Genomic DNA, 21,303 nt, shown 5'->3' on the forward strand with positions numbered 1-21,303 from the left:
CATCTTATTATAGGTCGACAGTCAGTGATAATTATGGCTGGCTTCGTTTGTCTGTGTCGTATCACGGTTGATTGCCAATGGCATGGGCACGTGTGCGGTCCCTTTGGTAATATATTGTCCCTTAGGTCATTGTAGGCCATCTAAATAATATCCAGTTTCCACATAGCGAGAAATAATCTTATTTTATTCCCAAACAGCGAATCACAAAGACCAATTACAGACTCGTAAATGTCAATGAGATGTTGGGGTGCGATATTAATGAAGGAAATAACTCGATTTTGTCTTTCTTTGTTATCGAATTTTTGTTTGGCAGATGTGACTTTCAAGAAAGTGTCGGCAAAACATTCTGATAATGTGCAGTACACGCAGAGTTTACAGACCCGTTAGTAAATGACATAAATCAGGATTTGTATGAGGTACTTTTATTCTAAAAACCGATGTTAATATCATGATATTTACATAGAATGCTCATCTTGGGATTAGCGTGTTCCCAACAATGTGCGTTTTGCTATAGCAACAAGTTGCTATGACAACGCCCTAACAATATCTTTTGTTACTAATGATTTTCTATTTTTATTCATTATTAATTTAGATTTCATTTGCATTATTATTAATCTGTTGTTGATTTAGACTCTTCGTTGTTAATTTAGTTTCTTTATTGTTGTTTTAGTCTTTTCAATTTTCACATAATCTACTGGTTACGATGATGAATACTTACTATAAGAGAAGTATTTCATTCAAGTCCTTGAACTCTTGTGTAGGTGGATGGGTGGGTGTGGATGGATTAGTATCTCCACGTTTGTTAACGAATACTGTAAGGCGTGTTTACCTACAGATACAATTTCTGTAAGGTTAACACGTTGTATAATACAGACGACTTATCTATTGTCAATAAATAAATGTTGCAAAGTACATAATTATGCTATAAGCGTATACAATTTCAGATCATAGATGGCCTAATAGTTCACTTATCTACAAGTAGATGGCGCGACCAGTCTATCTAACGAATAAAATTTCAGTTTAAATATTCTAACCTAGGTAGATCTCCATGGCGATTAGAACAGCCTAATATGAGACAGGATTTACTTAAAATGATTGAAAGTCATTGCTAAAGTTAATTATTTGAATTTCAATACCCCGTTTCAAATGACACTCGAATAATATGTGAATTGTAGAATAGGGATTAAATTAAATTTCGAAATTGTGGTGAAGAGTAACGTAATGCACAGCCAGTGGAGACGACGGATAGAATAACTAATGGGTAATCGAGTCCCGACAGAGCAATTAAAACGGAAAACTTTGTTACTACACATGCAGAATATCATACGAAATGGTTTAGCAAATGGCTGGATTGTTTGATTAAGAAGCAGCGCGCATCTTCTTCGTCAGAACAACAATCTTCCAACAGCTGTATTGCGCGCGCGCTGAATCAAAATATAAATTATTAAAAAAATAAAAATCTAATAAAACAAATGTGAAATTAAAAGTTTCTGATGGTATATTTTATTTAAATTTAATTTAATTAATTATTAAAAAAGTTATGATAAAATCAATTCTCACACCAATTACTGAAAAAAATATTAGAACATAAATTTTGCATTTTATTCTATTTGTGAATTTGCATTTTATTCTATTTGTGAATTTGGCTGGAAGTGGGATCAATCGACCGTGAGATGCGGTGATTGTTTCATTCAATCCAATATCCGTGGAGGGTAATGGATGGCAATGCTGTAGCCAATGAAGTTCTAACTGAGGCTCGGCTACTGCTGTTATCCTCCTGCCATGATCAGAGCTTTAATAGCTCAATAACACCTTATCCATACACTGTCCTCTACAGATAACGGGGAAGATGAAAAGCATTCTTGCTTCGCCCCTTTAAGCCAGTCCTTATAAGGACTATAAGGATTTGTGAATTTGGGATAATGTAAATAGGAAAATTTAATTAAAGATGTTCTTTATGGTTAATTGCAACAGACGATTACTTTAACGTCTTAGACCCTAAAAAATAAATCACCCAATTATTATTTCAGAAAAATTTTATGCTATTTTGGTGTTCTACTTGTTAAATAATTAGAGCTTCAAGTCCTTATATCCACCGCCCAAGACCAAGTAACTGAGTGTCTTCAAACGATTAAAGTTACAAAAACCAGCACGAAGTTCCTTGTCGAATATGGAGATATTTCCGTCTGAAACATAGAGAAGAATAAAAAAAAAAAAAAATCCCAGAAACTTACTTCTTCGAGGTTTGCGTAACTTCTGGATAAGATAGTTCTCCACCCTGCAATAATTTTCTCAATAACTCGCACAAAGTGCAAAACTAATATTGAATTCATATGTATTTCACCAATTGGTATTTTAGTACCTTGATGGAGAGACAAGAAATATTAGGGATGTTGTTGAAATTATGCTTCTCTCTTATGTCAAGTTTGTTAAACTAATCCTCTGTTTGTTTTCATCAAGTGATTTTCTCCTCTTCCACTTGTTTCTAACTTTTACTGTTATAATTTCTTCAGCCATTTAACATTGTTAACGCTTCTGTCTTCATGTTCCAACCTGTATTTCATCAAAATTTATAACTACAGCCATTCTTCTGAATTTAAAGCCATAGAAATTCGCGTGACATATTGATTAATAGCTGGATATAGTTTCACAAACCATTCAACTATTAACAATATAACAACTAAAAATGCTATTGAGGAAACCTTAAACTGTATTATTAAGTTAGTAAACATATAAACTTTAAACGAGGACCGATAGTTGGTGACATCGAGTGTTGCCATTGATTATAGTCGTCCACCTAAGAAAAATTAATAGAGTGGAACCATTGTGATGTTCTCTCTTACATCACGACACCCTTCATTCTTGGAAAAATCATTGTGGGCTGTTCTGGTTGAAGTGTTTGTTGATAACTGCTATTCACTCAACTAATACCGTTTCCCAGACAACGTCACATCCAATGATCGAAATTATATTTATTCTGAGAAAGTATTTTATGTGGTCACGGTTGTGTAGCCGTTATTAAGTTACCCCACCCTGCTGCTTCCTGTATGTGTGTATGGACTTAGGCAACATCCTTTATGGAACGGTCTTTTACCACGTGCACAACTCACTTCAATGGTGTCGTTTTCTTTTGTTTGGAGCGCGCGCGCGCGCGGTCTCTCGTCTGGACGAGAGTTTCCAGCTGTGTATCGTTTGAGTGATAAGAAGTTGTCAGTGTGTATGAAAGTAGTAGTGTGGTGACGTCATAGAGATGTCCCGTTTAGAGATGACTGGAAGAGTAGGAGAAGGGGATGACAGGGGGAAGGGAAGAGGGGGAAATGAGCGAGGTCTTGTTAAGCTGGTTTTCTCTTTCAGCTTCCTGCGGACACAGTACTCGAGTTATTTTTCCCTCCCGGTAGTAAGCTTCGAGTATAAAGTAGTGCATAGCCGCTAAGGTGCCAGTCGGTCGATCTAAAGAACCTCTCAAGGCTGAGACGCTGTTGTTGCGTTCGCGTCGCCTTACATTGATGGAAGAAACACGATTGTCCAGTTAGGCAGAATTGTGTTCGATAAAGGATGACACTCAACGCTTCGTATTGGAAAAGCAGTCTCCTTATGAATGTATTCAAGGTCATCACTTCTTGTAGCTGATAAGATGGTGGTAAGTATTAGGTTTGATTAAGGTACGGTATAGTAATAGTTGCTCTATTAATAGGTTGATAGACTCCCAAGGGTTCACTATAACAGACTCCACTTAGCATTTAAACGAAAAAGATAGAACAGGTGCTTTTTTTCCGGATATATGGAAAATTCTAAAATAAATACTTAATATTTTATTTAAGTTTATGTAAATCTTCAAAACCGACGTGATTATCTTCTTCTAGTATTGAATTTTGATATAATATGATTTTTTCTCCATTAATACATCAACAAACTAATATGTTATTTAACTGCCAAATGTGCTGTTGGCACTTTCTAAAAGAAGGGGGGGGGGGGGAAGAGCCTCTACTCACCCATGCTAATATTACCAGATAATGAAAAGTGCTGTATTTTTTTCTTTGTATATAATTAATTTTACTCTGTTATTTGGCGATTTAAAAATAACAATAAAAAGTTTAGATAGATAAAATATTAATTATAACCATTATTCATTCCAAATTTATTTTTATTTAATAACAAAAAGATATTTAGGTATATCAACCTTCTTAAATGCTAAGTTTATCTCTCTCTTTTTTTTTCTATTTTGAAAAATAAATATGCCACTTAAAATTAAGGATATTTAAATTTAAATATTTTCCTTCTTGGCAGAACAAAAATTGTAGATACAATTACTAGAGGATTAAAACAATCTCCCTCCCCCCAAAAAAAACATGCCCTGATTGAGTTGAAGGTTCAAAACAGCCTAGAGCATTTCTATCCCTTGCCACACCCCCAATAAACTTCTGTTATTAATTAGGAGAATATAGTTGCCTTACTCTGGTGTGTCTATTCCCGAAATTTAGTTTGTGACCCTCGTGTGCTACCCGGAGTTCCTATAATGACAACCCCCATCAACGGTAATCGGAGATCTTAAACCTGTTAAAGTAATGGAAATTGAATGTTAGGCCTATTGTCGTTCTTATAGCAATAAAATAGAGATAATACAAAGCTTTATAAATTTAAAACTATTTACAAGAGGCTAATGATTCCGAAGAAAATATCTTTCAGAATGATTAAAATGCCTTAACATTTGGCTAAGAAAATGTCTTGTTTTTTGATACCTTTTTTGGCTGGCTCTCGTTGCCAACTTTCTAACTTGTAACTTTTTTTTTTTTTTTTTTAATTTACTCATGAAAGGCTGTCATCATGTAGTACGTCACTTTTAGGACCTTAGACTATTAGGTAATCCGAAAATTCTGTTCTGGCAACCAAACATGGAACTTTTTTTCAAACCAGCAGTGTTGTAGCTTCACACCGCACAATAAAATTCACCTACCACTTAAAGCTGTTCATAAGCATCATGTAGGTACAATATCCACTCGGCCAACCAATTCTGTCTAAAGAACAAGCAGATGATTCTGGGAGCCGAACTTTTCTTCTTTCTCTTTATGAAGAAGTGTTTGCTTCCGAATAATACTTTAGAGATGCAGGAAGGAGCGTTTTCTTGAGAATTCTCTCATAGTACCTCACGGATCTTTACCTCTATGGGTATCCTTTTTTTCTCTCTCTTTGTTTTCTGGGAATATCTGCGCGCAGTGCGGGTATGTATGATTCACCCCAACTTTTTTAAGTATGATTCCGTACTTAAGAAGGTTGGGGTGAATCTATCATCTGCTTAAGGCCTTGATTTAGTCATATTTGGAAGATACATCATTCACTGCCTCACTAGGAAAATTCCGGGGAACATTATCAACGTAACAAATTCAATTAAACAATTACTATTTATTTTGAAACTATAACTTCATCTTTGAAATTAAAACTCTCGAGTATCTTGTCACCTGATGTAGAAAGTTAAACCTTTAAGTTTGAGTTCACTTCGCTTACGTCTTATGTGAAATTATTTCCCTAGCTGCATGCTGATCTAATCAAAAGATAAATGAAGTTGATGGCAAGAAAGGTGCACGATTCAACCTTCAACATCGACAAAAACAAAATGTGCAATACGTTTCTGCACAAAGAAGACAGATATTTTATGTCACTAAGAGAAAATACAATAGAAATGAAGGCCTTATAAAGATAAAGACAATAATTCATAAGTCACTGATTCATCTTGTCTTTTTTTTTTTTTTTTCATAATCATTCGTTTTAACCAAATAAACTTGAAAAAACATACAAACACGATGCTACCAATCAGTCCTTATAAGGACTGGCTTAAAGGGGCGAAGCAAGAATGCTTTTCATCTTCCCCGTTATCTGTACAGGACAGTGTAGGGATAAGGTGTTATTGAGCTATTAAAGCTCTGATCATGGCAGGAGGGTAACAGCAATAGCCGAGCCTCAGTTAGAACTTCATTGGCTAGAGCATTGCCATCCATTACCCTCCAAGGGTATTAACTACCGCATCTCACGGTCGATTCTCTCTATCCCGCTACCAATCGGCTTTCTCTCTTTCATTTTATTAATTATAAGTATAATATAAGAAAAAAGGTGTATAAAAAAATCTTAAATTTTTAGTCTTCAGTAATAAATATAATTAATCATTTAAATTAAGCAATTAAAAGAAATCAGGTATAAAAGAACATATAAAAAAAGTCTTTAGATATTTTATGAAACCAACTTTGGTATCGAAAGTCGATCAAATTAATTTCACTACAGAGAGAAATCGATTGTCGTTTTGAAAATAACTTAATGTAGAATTATTGGATGTCATATTTAAAGTTTATTGAAACTTTTTTTTGAATATTGATAAAATAAATGAAATTCTTCGCAGAAAAAAAAAGAAAGAAAAACGGCTACATCCTTAATCAATTAGCAAGTAAGCAGCTATTTTGACTCTCTTCTATTTAATGAAACAATGCTAATTTACAATAAATATTAAATGAATAATTACGATACGTGATAATCAAAATTTGTTTTCATTGTTATTGGCTTGTGCAGTTGTATGTATTATTTTAATATTTTTATAATTCAAAAATAATCTAAATGTAACTATATTATTTTCACAGTATGTTTAAATCTAATTAATTAAATTAAAAATTTAATTCAAATTTTAATATTTTCTTGATACACCTTTTTTATTATAATATATTGATAAATAATTAATATCTAATTAAGGGGTGGCGTAGTGAGAAAAAAAGTCCTTTTTAGGACTTCTACGGTAACGAATGACAATGCTGTAGCCAATGAAGTTTTAACTGAGGTTCGGCTATTGCCCGTTACCCAGCCATGACTGGAGCTTTTACCCCGATAACACTCCTTCCACACAGATTTTCTTCATTCAGATGATGGGATAGATAAAGAGTCAAGGACTCAGTCCATCGACCAGTTCTTTTAAGAACTTAAGAATTTAATTAAGGGAGCCCCGTGTGGTTGCCGGGATAAGAATAGCTCCGACGTAAATCCATGCGTGTCGTAAGAGGCGACTAAATGGATGAAGAGCTTTGCTCTCTCAGGTTTCTTCCGGAATTTCGCTCCCGGTGAGGGGGGGGGGGGGCTTAGGTTTTGCCCAGGAGTGCATACATATTTTGAGTCTCTGGGGAAGGTGTCCTCCGGCACGGCCCGCTGAGAGGCTCTGTCGGCAGATGCTTTTCCCTGGAATATGAGCGGTTCTGCTCGGTGGCGGGGGGTTCGCCATCACCGAGTTGGACGGTATTCGGTCACTATGGAGTGGTCTAGAGATGAGATCGTCCTAATAAAATTTTAGAGTCGGCTTTACTTAAAAAAAGCACCAATGCAAATCCAAGCATGTCGTAAGAGGCGACTAATTGGACGCTGAGATTCGTTTGAGTTCGCTCTCTTAAGGGAGCAATTTGAGTCTCCGGGGAAGGTGTTTTCCGGCACGGCCCGGTGAGGGGCTTTGTCAGTGAATGCTTTTCTTCGGAATTTGAGCGGTTCTGCTCAGTGGTGGGTGGAAGGCCATCACTGAATGGAGCCAACGCTGAGATGGACGGTCTCTCGGCCACTATTGAGTGGTCTAGGGATCGTCTTAATTTTTAGAGATTGGCTTTACTTAAGTATCACCAATGCAAATCCAGGCATGTCGTAAGAGGCGACTAAATGGACGCTGAGTTTCGAGATTTCGCTCTCTCAGGTTTCTTCCGGAATTCAGTTCCCGGTGAGGGAGCTGATTTCGGGGGATTTGCCCTGAGAAAGCATTCTGAGTCTCTGGGGAGGGTGTTCTCCGGCGTGGCTCGAGAGGAGCCTTGTCGGTGGATACTTTTCCCCGGAATATGAGCGATTCTGCTCGGTGGTGGGGAGAGCCTCATCACCGAGTGGAGCCAACGCTGAGTTGGACGGTCTTTCGGCCACTATGGAGTGGTCTAGGGATCGTCCTAATTTTTAGAGTTTGCTTTACTTAAGAAAAAAAAGCACCAATGTAGCTAATGCTTGTCATACGAGGCGACTAAAATTGGTACCCAGGGAAGGTAATGGATGGTAATGCTGTAGCCAATGAAGTTCTAACTGAGGCTCGGCTATTGCTGTTATTAAAGCTCTGATCATGAAAAGATCAGAGCTTTATAGCTCAATAACCCCTTTCCTTCACTGTCCTCTTCAGACAACGGGGAATATGAAAACATTCTTGCTACGCCCCTTTTAAGTCCTTATAAGGACTATCTAATTTAGGAAGTAGAACTGGAGAAGTATGAAACTCCGGGATGGTAATGAATGGCAATGCTGTAGCCAATGAAGTTTTAACTGAGGCTTGGCTATTGCTGTTACCCTCCTGCCATGATCAAAGCTTTAATAGCTCAATAACACCTTATCCCTACACTACCCTCTACAGATAACGGAGAAGATGAAAAAGCATTCTTGCTTCGCCCCTTTAAGCCAGTCCTTATAAGGACTATCTAATTGAGGAAGTTGAACTGGAGAAGGACTAAACCTTGGGATGGTAATGAATGGCAATGCTGCAGCCAATGTAGCCAATAGCCGAGCCTCTAACTGAGGCTCGGCTATTGCTGCTACCCTCCTGCCATGATCAGCGCTTTAATAGCTGAATAACACCTTGTCCCTACACTGTCCTGTACAGATAACGGGAAAGATGAAAAGCATTCTTGCTTCGCCCATTTAAGACAGTCCTTATAAGGACTATCTAATTGATCACACACATTCATACCGTGGGATAGGTTAGCCAAGGTTCTTCCCGATCATATTGATCCGGTGTCCAATATCAGCAAAAAGGAAGAGATTGACACAGCAATAAATAACTTAACCATACAAATTCAGAAAGCAATAGAATCAGTCAGACAATCCACTGTCTTCCACCCAACCAACCGTATCCCAGAAGAAATCATGGAGCTAATCAGTTATTTCAAAATCAGTTTGTTCAAAACAGTATTGAACAATCTAAACAGACAGGTCTGGGAAGCTCCAAAAACACAGAAACCACCAATGGGAATCCAAACTGGCTAACATCAAGACTGGAGATCACTCCGTCTGGAAATTCCTAAGAGCCATCCGCACCAAAAAGCAACTCAGACCCCCTACACAAACAAAAAGCTGAAGCACTGTTAGATAACCTTGAATATCAATGCAATCCATCTTATGCAAACCTTAATATTAACTTTATGTGCAAAATTCACCGGCATGTTAGATCAACTTTATGGCAGCACACTGTTAATTCTGAACACATCACTCCGACCACTCCGGTTGAAGTAATAAATATAGTCACACACCTAAATAATAAAAAGGCTCCAGGACCTGATGGCATAACTAACCGAATAGTAAAACTACTCCCAAGAAAGGCCATTGTTCATCTCGTCAATATTACCAATGCAATTTTCAGATTCCAGCATTTTCCCACTGCGTGGAAAACAGCCACCATCGTGCCATTGAGGAAGCCAGGAAAAAAAACTCACCTTCCCGAGAGCTATAGACCAATCGGCCTGTTGTCTAACTCGGAAAGGTAACAGAGAAAGTGATCCTCACAAGATTCCAAGCAGAAACGGATAGGTTAGGAGTTTTGCCTGACGAGCAGTTTGGCTTCCGCAAGGCCCATAGTACAGCTCAACAAATCCACAGGCTAGTAGAAATCATTACGAAAGGTTTCAATTGGAAAATCAGTACTGCTGCCATCTTCATCGATGCAGAGAAGGCGTTTGACAAAGTGTGGCATCAAGGCCTTCTCTACAAACTCATAAAGTTCGGCTTTCCAATCAAGTTGATAAGAATACTCCGCTCATACCTGAAAGATAGATATATGCAGGTGAGGGTCGGAGAATCGATTTCGTCCAGACGCAGGGTCTTTGCAGGGGTACCCCAGGGCTCTCTTCTGGCCCCTCTCCTGTTCTCAATCTACGTAGCAGATATCCCTCTGAACCCGAAAACAACATTCACTGCATTATATGCAGATGATACTGCAGTAATGGCTAGATCTCTGAGCCCAAACCTGGCAACTAGAAGATTGCAAACCAGTATACATATATTAGAGAGATGGCTGGCGGAGTGATCCTGGATACAAAACTTATATTCAGCAATCATATAAGACACATTACCTCAACGACATCCAAGATCATAGCCCAACTCTACCCTGTAATGAACAGACAAAGCAAATTGGATACACAAACAAAATTAACAATTTACAAGATGGTGATTCGACCGGTCATCACTTATGCGTCCCCCGCATGGAGCCACACCGCAAATACAAATATTCTAAAACTACAGAGTTTTCAGAATAAGTGCCTGAGAATGATTCTGGATGCCCCTTGGTTTATCAGAAGCACTCAGATCCATAGAGAAGTCAACATTCCTTACATCTCTTCCCTTCTCCTAGATCTAGCTGAGAAGTTCTTTACCAAGACAAGCAACCACCCAAACCCGTTGATCAAGGAAGCTTCGGAATATAATGAAGCGGAAAGCTACAAATATAAAAGGCCAAAATATAGCTTAAGTCCAGCTGAACACAGCCAATCTCACTGGGCGAGCACGTGGCCCATAAACACATGCAGTTTTTCATTTCAGACAAAGAGGAATACGAAAAGCAATTTTGCTTCACCCATCTAGCCAGAAATGTTATTCGTTATCTAATTGATAACGAATAACATTTCTGATTAAACGTCAATTGGATCTGCGAACTGAAGTAATCAGCTGCTAATATCACTGAGAAATAGATCTGTGGGATGGTATAGGAGCATATCAACCTAGAAATAGTCATGATCTTCAGTAGAAACATATCATTATGTTCATTCATGATCTGAATGCTTCATACAGACAATGTTATCATCCCTTCAAATATATCTGTAAATCCAAACATTTGCATATTTCGAATTTCTGGCTTTTACAGGAGAGTGAAGCATGGAGGCACTTCACCTGATTATCTTCACACTCTGTTCTTTGTGTATTTGTAGACGAAAGAGCTCATCATCATCATCATCATCATCATCAATTCCTGCCATGTACCCTCAAGGGGTGTACAGGATATGAAAGTACTACATGAAAAAATTACATCATTACTAACTTCCTATCTACAATTTTCCTCCAAATCAGTCTGTTACTTGTCAAGACTCCAACATTATCAGATCTTATATTTCTATCGTCTAAGGCACTTTGTACCGTATCAATCCACCTATATCTTGGTCTTCCTCTGGATCGTTTTCCTGCCAACCTGGCAGAGAACATTTGTTTTGCTAATCTTTCCTCTCCCATTCTATTTAAGTGACCATACCACCTGAGATTAGCTCTGCTAACGCATTCCTGGATGCTGACAATGTCAAGTTCTTTCCTAATATCCTTGTTTTTAATATGATATTGCCATTGATACCATCTGTTCACGCCTCTAATCTTTCTCAGGACTCTCATATCTGCGGTCTCTAGTCTTTGGTCAAGTGTTTTACTTCTGACCCAGCTCTCAGATCCATAAGTTAAAACTGGTTTGAACACTGTCTTGTATACAGCTAATTTAGTGTTCCGACTAATTTCTCTCTTATTCCATATGAATTTATTCAATTGACTTCCCACCATACCAGCTTTGCTGATTCTGTTGTTTATTTCTATATTTAATTTACCATCTTCAGAAAATATCGTGCCTAAGTAGCTGAAATGTTTTTCTTGTTCCACAGGTTCTCCATTGACAACACAGTTGACATTTTCAATGATTCTGCCTATTTTCATTGTCTTTGTCTTTTTATTGCTGATCTTCATACCATACCTATTACAACAGCTATTCAATTTAGTCAGAGAATCTTACAGACTTGTAGCGGATTTATCTAGACGTATAACATCATCCGCATAAAGCAAAGAGCTGACATTAACATCTCCAATTTTCATATCAGGTTTAATACCACTTTCCTTCATAATGTGATCCATATAGATAATGAATAACAGAGGGGATAATGTACATCCTTGTCTCACACCAGATTTAACATTAAACCATCTTCCTGTACTTCCTTCAATTCTAACTGCTGACTTACAACTCAAATAAAGACTAAGTATTGCTTGATATAATGCCCCATCGACACCATATAACTGCAGCGTATTGAATAGCTTCTCTCTTGGCACCTTGTCATATGCCTTTTCCAGATCGACAAAACTTAAATACAGATCTTTGTTATATTCCCATGCTTTCTCGACTATTTGTCGTAAAGTGAAGATCTGATCCTGACAGCCTCTATTTGGCCTGAATCCAGCTTGTTCTTCACCAAGCTTTTCTTCCACAATTCTTCTCAACCGTTTCTCAAGTATACTTGCATAGATCTTGCCAGGAACACTCAGTAGGGAAATACCTCTGTAATTCTCACATTCAGTTTTATTTCCCTTTTTATATATGGGTACTATGAGAGCTCTACTCCAATCATCGGGAATTCGTCCCTCTGTCCAGGCTTTCTGAACTATGCAGTGCAGCCACTGTAAGACTTTTATACCACCATACTTCAGCATTTCTGGTCGAATATCATCTACTCCTGCTGCCTTTCCACATTTCAAGCCTTTGCTGGCTTTTTCTACTTCAAGTATGGATATGTATTCCTGACTGCATGCCTGGTCAGTGTTTTTTATCACTGTGCTGTCATCACTGCTTGTTTCATTTAGCAGTTTTTCAAAGTAATTACTCCATACTTCAAGGATATCTTTTTCTCCTGTTTTCATGTCACCTTTATCATCTCTAACTCCTTTTACAGCACTCTTTCCTCCATTCCTAAGCTTCTTCAACAACCTCCAGAATATTTTGCCACCTTCTTGATATTTATTTTCTATATTCTTGCCAAAGTCCTCCCATGACTTTTGTTTAGCTAGTTTTACACACTGTTTAGCTTTCTTACATTTGTCTCTGTATTCTGTAAGAGTAAAAGCTGACTTATTTGCCAGGAACTTTTGATATGCTTTCTTCTTTTCCTTCACTGCCTCTTTAACTTCCTGTGTCCACCAGGGAGTTCTGATTTTTTATCCTTGCACACAACCTCACCACATGCCTCTCTGGCAAAATCAATCAATGTTTTCTTCAGAGTTTGCCACTGAATCTCCAAGGTTTGATTCCTGTTCTCAAACTCTTTCATTTTCTTTTCAATAATTTTTCTGTATTTTAGTCTACAGTTCACATCTGAGAGCTGCTCAACTTTTATTCGCTTTAAAACTTTCTTACATGTTATTCTTTTCAATATGAAATTCAATTTTATCCTGCTCAAGACTAAATAGTGATCACTTCCAATTTCAAATCCTCTGTACACTCTGATGTCCTGCACCAGGGAGAAACACATCACTATCAACAATAACATAGTCAATGAGACTTTTCTTATTCCTAGACTCTTCTCTCCATGTGAATTTGTGCACATTTTTATGTTGGAACATGGTGTTAGTAATAACCAGTCCATGTCCTGAGCAGAAATCCAACAGATATTTGCCATTATTATTAGCTTTGCTCTTTTCTCCAAATTTTCCCAAAATATTTTTGTATGTCTCACAATCATTTCCTACTCTGCTATTTAGATCCCCAACAAGGACCAACTTTTCCTTTTTCATTGCGTCAGTTGCTTTTTCTAAAGCATCAAAAAATTCCTCCACTTCTACCTTAGTAGAACCTTCTGTGGGACCATAGGCACAAATAAGTCTCATTGTCCAGTTCCCCATTCTCATATTTGCCCACATTATTCTACTTGAGACTGACTGCCATTCAAGAATATTAGCCTCGTATTTTGTGTTGAATACTATGGCTACTCCTTCTTTTCCTTGATTGTCATTGCCTGAATATAACTTTTTGTATTTATTGCTCAGAAAGATCTCACCAGTTTTGGTCTTTTTTGTTTCAGTCACCCCTATTATGTCGATCTGGTACTTATCTAATTCCTCAGCTAGCTCCATTTCTTTGCCATTCAGGCTTCTTACGTTGATAGTACCGATCTTTAACTCTAGTGACGTTGAGTTGGGGTTTGTTTTCAGATTTGTTCCAGTAGCTGACTTTTCGCTGTTCGCCCTGGTTCCCTGGCGAAAACAACGGGGTCCTTGTTTAACCGGGCGACGCCCCAGCCGGCATGAAATTTTGTCATGTTGTACCATCATTTTTTATTTTGGTTTAACCAATAAGAATACAATTTGGTCGGCTAAATCCCAAATTGCCAGCCCATCCTCGTTCAGTCAGTATCCAAATAGATACCCAACAGGGTGCACCACGAGAAGGTGAGGATTGGACATTAGATCAGAAGCCCTGGTCGGTTCTCCGCATTCCTTTAAAGGCTATGTGGAGGTCTCCTCTCAGTTATACAGCTTTGACCCTTAAGCACCCCTGACGAAAGAGCTTTGTGTTGATTATTCTATTGTACCTTCAAAATAGAGATGAACTCGAATCACAGCTAAGACGACGATGCGTTCGATGCACATTGCTGGCCTGGATTTGGATAGCCTATGTACTCTCCAACCAGGCTGTGTGTTCAAATCCCGCTTCATTTACCCGTAGGCGGTAGATGCCTTTCATCGTCAGTGTGAGATCAACTCTCCCTGCATTTGAATAACAAAATATGAGAACGATTTGAAATGACAATAACGTGTTGGTGAAATGCAATTTAATAATTATGATGGTCTGGAATGATTTCCATACCTGCGTAATTTATTTTTAATGAATGAAATGAAGTGGATTGATATTCGTGATTATAAAAACGTAAACTTTTTTTTATGTGATTAAGCTTTCTGAATAAATCGGAAAACTTGCAGGAGTATGTCATTATCTTCTGTCACCGTGGATCTAAAGGTCATAAAGTAAAAAAAAAACAGCAAGAAAGCAAAGGTCGTCATCTTCAAAAAGCCTCTTTATAAAGTACTCACAAAGTAAATTGGATGCATCGACTTAATGGGCACCTGAAAAGCTAGCTATTCGTAAAAAAATACAAATCTAGTAGGCATTTCAATGGAGAAAGATATTGGAGTAGCAGGGAAAAATATGACCACACCAGTCAGAGAATAAAGACTAACAAGCAAAGTAAACTGTCCAGTCAGAAAAGCTCCCCCCCCCCCACTTCGCACCCTCCTTGTAGTTTCAAGAAATCGGCCAAAGGTCATTTTCCTTCTTAGCTTTAAGAGTGTTTCCACTATCTAAAACGGTAAATTTTTAATAGCGTTCTTATTTTTCAGCTTGTCTATTTCCAAGAGGGTTGTTGACATCTCACATTCCTCCCATAAAGATAAACGAAAGACATATAACTTTTTCTTAAAACTGTCTTATCAATTTTTAACGACAAACAAGAGGAACGACTTATTCAATGAAAGGTCAATGATCCCTTCCAGCCACCTGAATGAAACTCTAAAGAAACGGGAGACAAACATTCAACAACTCCAAATATTTGCTTTACTTTGGTGCAGCTGTTAGTAAAGAAAATGCAGTCACGTCTCATATTACAATAACATTTTCTACTGATATACTAAAGGAAGGTAATAAATTCAGCTCAACTCAGTAACGAGTGCATGGCATAATTGTCCTATAGGAAAACTGTCCAATTAGAATCCGGATATTCTCCTACAGAGACGTCCTAGATTTTTTTTTTCTGTTTAATTGTCCAATGCAATCATTACTGAGTTTACTACATTATTTAGTATGTTAGTATATACACAGCTCTGCCCAAAAAATCCGCCCCCCCCCACTATATATAATGTCCTCTGTTCTGCAGGTGTGAGTCTATGTGTGGTGTTGGCACGAGACTCAATGCTTTAGGTACCAGAAGGTGCTAGCTAACCATCTTCCTGGAGTGATGGCGGAGTTCTATTGGTTTCCTGTTGTTTCTTCCATCAGAACAATGCGCCATGCCATCCTGCGCTCACAACACAAAGGTGGTTCACAGAGGTTGGCATTAACCCTCAGCCGGCTCAGAGTATCGATTGGAGTGATGTGGGATATTTTTGAGCACAATACACGCCTGCGCAAGCCACTTGTCACAAACACCATCAATTGTTGGAGCTTTTGAAGACCGAATGGCAACGTATACCACCAGAACAGTGTTCAGCAACTTGTATAAAGTCTTCCACGACTGTTGCAGCGGTGCAAAAGGTGGTCCAACATCCATCTTCACTGCATCCATCATTTAGGGCCTACCAGACAAGTAGTGTTCTGATACTTTTGGCAGGGCAGTGTATATTACCTTTTCTAGTATGTACATTTTCCTACTTCTTAGCATACCCCCATCTTTTATGATAATATGAGTTAGGTATTTTGTACTATTCTTCTTTTAATAATTCATAAGTCCATGCACTGTTGTTAGCTGATATGAAAAGTTCTTTCTAAAAGTGAGTTACGCAAGTGGTGGTTCTCTGCGGACCACTCAACTCTTTCCACATCAGTTTCCTCACACCATATCGCAATAGTATCTCCATTATAACAGAGGAGTGCATTGTGGTGTTGAAACAGACAACACGACTCTGTTATTCAAAACTGCTGCAATAGGAAGTGGGTTGGTGTTGCATTATGCAGAACTGTTGCATATCTGTCGGTCTTCAGCATTCCAGGCGCTAAAAATCCGGATATACATCAGGAAACACAACTACAAACCGCGACACTTCCGATATGTACATCAGTTGATTTAAGAAAGGATAACGAGGGAGATTTTCCTTGAGTTTTAATAGTTTTTAGTTAACATGTAGTTTACTATTGTATATACAAACTCAAATGAATAATGTCTATGGAAGTGTCTGTAGATAATTAACAGAGCTATGCAGGACGTCTTTGTAATATCTGAAGATAATTAACAGAGCTAAGGGGGGTTGTTGGCACCCATACCTAGATATTAAATAATAATATATACCTTGACAGATCTTGTGGTATTTTGTATCTGGTAGCAGAAAGCAATAATGGGGTCTAAAAATAGTTTATTTTAAACCATTGAAGACTCCAGAGTTTTCGGCGATTGCTAATTAGTTAGGAAGTTGTTCAACGCTGTAACATTATTAGTATGAAATCATAATATTAAGTAATAATAAGATAAAATATAATGTAAAGGAAATATATTATTATGCATTCGATATTGGCGTTGCTGTCTGTTTTCTTCTTTTTATAATTTTCAATAATAAGCTGACAGTAGGAATGATGAGACGATTCTCTGTTTGTTAGACTACTCATTTATGACGTCATGTTTTTTTTTTTTTTTTTTTTTTTTGCCAGACAACTGTGGTGGAGCCATTTTCAATGGACGAAGTCGTCAACAGAACGGACACCTTTAAGTTCCTGCACTCGGTGAAGACAAACAACAGCGACCTCTGCTACAGAGCCACTCCCGATATAACGACAGTGCTCATCGTTCTTGTGGACGCAGTCCTGGCAGTATTCGCCGTAGTTGGTAATCTTCTAGTTGTGGTAGCCGTTTGTCGTTTCCGACGTCTTCGAACAGTCACCAATAAGTTCGTGGTAAGTCTAGCAGCGGCAGATCTCCTTGTCGGCTTGAACGTTCCCTATTACGTCCTCTTTTACTTCGACATGGAGTTCACTTGTCGGAAATACGGATGTCTTCTGAGGTATTGGTTTACCATCTATGCGTCCGGATGTTCGATGCTTTGTCTGGTTGGAGCCGCCGTGGATCGCTACGTGGCCATCCTCCACTCCCTCTCGTATCATCGAATCATGCAACCGCGATATGCCTCCACGTACATCGTCCTTGTCTGGGTGTACATGGGTCTCGTGAGTTCACTGCCATTATTCGGAATTGGAGAAACCTATGATCCTTCCAAAGAATGCGACCTCTATTACACCCACAGTAGCAGTTACGCCCTTGGGGCTGTGGCATCCCACGTATTTCTCACCCTCGTGTCCACCACAGTATTGTATGCCATCATCTTCCGGCAGGCCTGGAAGCAGACCAGGGCAGTAGCCATGCAAGAAATCCACCATCGATTACATCAAGAAGCTCGCACTGCTAGGACCATGGTGTTGGTGTTAGGCGTTTGTCTGTTAGGATTCCTGCCATACTTTTTGATCATCTCCATCAGGTACATGGACGGAGTTAACCAGGACTATGTACGGACAGTGAAGCCATTTGTGATATGTTTTTATTTCGGAAAATCAGCATTGAATCCAGTGATCTATGGATGGAAGAATACCGACTTTCGTCTTGCATTTAAGCAGTTGCTTCTGGTCAGAGAATGTCGAGATGTTGCATAGTGAGATAATAAAGAGGAGCGCCATCTAGAATGTACTTAGTAAATTGATCTATCGTTAGGTGGCGCTCGATGTTATGTTCTCAGTGACAACATTCTGTTTAGATGGGAGTGATTAAGAAAATACTCACTTCAGTGATTTTTTATAAAACTAAATTGAAAATCGGGCTCAATTAAAAGAACTTTTTTTACTACAAATATATTTTACCAGTAATTCATGTCAATTCATTTTCGTACATGTAACTCATAGTAATTGTTCGCTATGTGGAAAAGTCAATAAATATTTGTTCCCAATAATTTTTTTTTTCCTTTTCAGTGGATGTTTATTTCAATTAGAAAGTTGTTTTCTATTTTACAGAAGAGTCATTTGTTAACAAAAAAAAATATTATATTTTTACAAATCATTATATAAACAATAATATTTTTTGTTTCTTCTTCACACCTTTAGATGCAATTTTATTCAGTCAGATTTTTATTATAAGACCAATATTTTCACTCCTATTTTATAATGTTCACCAATATATATTTTAACAGGATTTTTACTTTTTTTTTCCAGAAAAGAACGTAACGTGTGCACAGGACTTTCATAAAAATTATTTAATTTGTTTAACAAACCCTGAATTCTTTTTAAAAACGGGAAATGTTTGAAATAGCCATATAAAAGACCGTATCGCATATGAGTTAGCGATGCTGCTATATTGAATACGAAGGAGAATAGTGATGGTCGGTCTCATGTAACTGGCAATGTGTTTAAACGCAATTCACCCAAGTCATTTTCTACCCAAAACACGACATAAACAGAGAAATGTTCGTTCTACAAACGATAAGTCCTCTCTCTATCTTTCTCTCACACACGTGAAAGACATCAAACGCAGTTATAATTCTCGTAAAAATTGAAGAGTGCCCTTCAAAAACCACTAAAAGCATTTTACTGTCGGGTAATTTCAGTGTACAAGTGGACGAACCGGCATATACTGAATTCTTTCAATGTAACAGAATTGGTTCCTCTAATTGAACGTTAGTAGCTCTTCCGAGAGTCGAACGATAAATTTAAAAGAGGATTTAAATAGAGCAGTAGAGTGCGACTCTCAAAAGAGTTAGCGTGAAGTGTCAAATCCAACTCTGTTGAATTCTGTGAAATCAATGAAATGTTGCATTATCTCGAAATAACCTCACTAACTCAAAATAATCTCGAACTCAAACCACTAACTAGCAATAATCTCGAACTCAAACCACTAACTAGCAATAATCTCTCGAATTAATTTCTAATTCAAAATAATCTCTAACCCAAAAGCAGATTCTAATTAAATTGGAATAATTATTTCATTCAAAGAAAATCCTGATTAAATCGAAGTAATCTTGAACCCAAAGCAAATTCTGATTAAATTGAAGTACTCTTGAACCCAAAGCAAATTCTTTTTAAATTGAAATAATCTATTATCTCGAACCGAAACTAGACGTTTGTTAAATCTAAAAATAATCTCGAACCCAAAGATTTTTTTTTTATTAAATTGGAATTATCATTAATTGAAAGGAAAATTCTTGCAGTAACTGCTAATTCAAAATCATACTACGTTGAAGAAAAGCTTTGCTAAAACGAATCTCGTTTTAGCAAAGTCTCGTTTAGCCAAATCTAGTCTCCAATTCAAACTTAGCCTAGTTTAAATTAAAACTGTCCTAATTTAGACTGGTTATGTGATAAAATTTTATTTCTTTAAAGTGGTGTATAAAAAAATTGCTACAACGATAACGAAATAAGGATAACCAATATTTCTTTTTTGTCTTGGAAATATCTATCCCTGATATCTTATTTCTTACCACGAAAATCAAGTAAAGCTTTTTAATGAGAATCGTTATCACCGTAGTACTTCACTGGAACTATAGTGGACTAGTTATTGATTACACCTAAGGAATGAAATTCTTAGAAAGTTTTTTTCAAGAATATTGTCATCAGCTTCCCGGATGTTACTAGCGTCATCAAACTATGTCGATGCATATTATGGATTGTTAACAATTCCCCCCACCCCCACCAACACACACACAGCTATTTGGTTAAAGGATTTCATGCCTAAAATAGCTTTGATAAACCAAGGCAATGATGGTTTGTCACCCCAGGACAATTTAACTACAGATAATCAACAAAAATGACTCGCTGATTTAATGATGTCATCGTTAATGACATCATAATAATCTTTAACCGTTGTTGATGCAAACCAACGACCGAGTCTGTATTGAGTGGCGCACGCCACGACATCTGCCGGTGCCAGTTCGAACTAAACTCTCAATAAGTCGAAATGCATTTGCCGTTAAGAAGGTATCGTGTTTTGTTGACGATCAGCCAGTGCGTGCTACTAGGAGAATGCTGACATGCGAGCGGTTTCGTCTGTTCCCATGAATGTGCACAATATTTTTAAGCCACTGTTGGGCAGTCAGTCATCCGTTAGGATATGGTGTTTGACAGTACAATCCCTCTCCATTGCCATATCGTCGCTTGTATCTTGGTCACGTTTGCTGTGATTAATGTAATATTTGGTCTGATCCTGCGTGTTATTTGTGACTGAAGGCTTCCAGGAAAATTGTATTTTCCGAAATAGATCATGTCCGAATGTTGTGTGTGGCACTTTGTGAAATTATGCCTTTAATCTATCATGTGAGAAATATATAGAAATCTATTCTTATTTCTCTCTCACGTCCTTTATTTTCATTTTTCTTAGGTTTTATTATTCTTTTTCGACTCTGCTTTTCTTTCTCTCTCCTCTCTCTCTCTCAGTCATTATATTTTTGATTTGATCAATATTTCTATTTCTTTATTTGTTTCTCTTATCGTTCTATCTCTTAAGACCCTACCTATATTTATTTCCTTATTCATTTTATGTATTGTTTAGTTTCTTTTCTCTCTATCCCCCCCACAACCTCTCTCTCTCTCTCTCTCTCTCTCTCCGCCTTTCTTTATTTCTTCCCTTGTTTATTTTTCCATCGCTCTATCCTAAGCTTCAACCAAACTTCACAACAATAAGTCACAATGCGAACATCAACTCATGGGAGTTTCCATCCTTCCAGCTGTGTTGTCGGTCATAAAGACTGTATTACGATCGCGACTGTCTAAAGAAAGGAGAAGGGGATTCT

The 21,303-nt window shown here is 37.6% G+C and overlaps 1 protein-coding gene across 1 annotated transcript; it reads left to right on the plus strand.

The window, feature by feature from the left end:
- Positions 1-3,380: 3,380 nt before the first annotated feature.
- LOC150108309 (alpha-1A adrenergic receptor-like) lies at positions 3,381-18,403 on the plus strand. The gene is made up of 2 exons (XM_090415738.1): positions 3,381-3,640; positions 17,189-18,403. Exons 1-2 carry the CDS (start codon positions 3,599-3,601, stop codon positions 18,179-18,181), a joined length of 1,035 nt encoding a protein of 344 aa, XP_090271864.1. The 5' UTR covers positions 3,381-3,598; the 3' UTR covers positions 18,182-18,403.
- The last annotated feature ends 2,900 nt before the right edge of the window (positions 18,404-21,303 follow it).

The sequence above is a fragment of the Typopeltis vanoorti genome, chromosome 3, assembly GCF_054136105.1.
Source record: "Typopeltis vanoorti isolate ZY-2024b chromosome 3, IOZ_Tvanoo_1.0, whole genome shotgun sequence".
Lineage (NCBI taxonomy): Eukaryota > Metazoa > Arthropoda > Arachnida > Uropygi > Thelyphonidae > Typopeltis > Typopeltis vanoorti.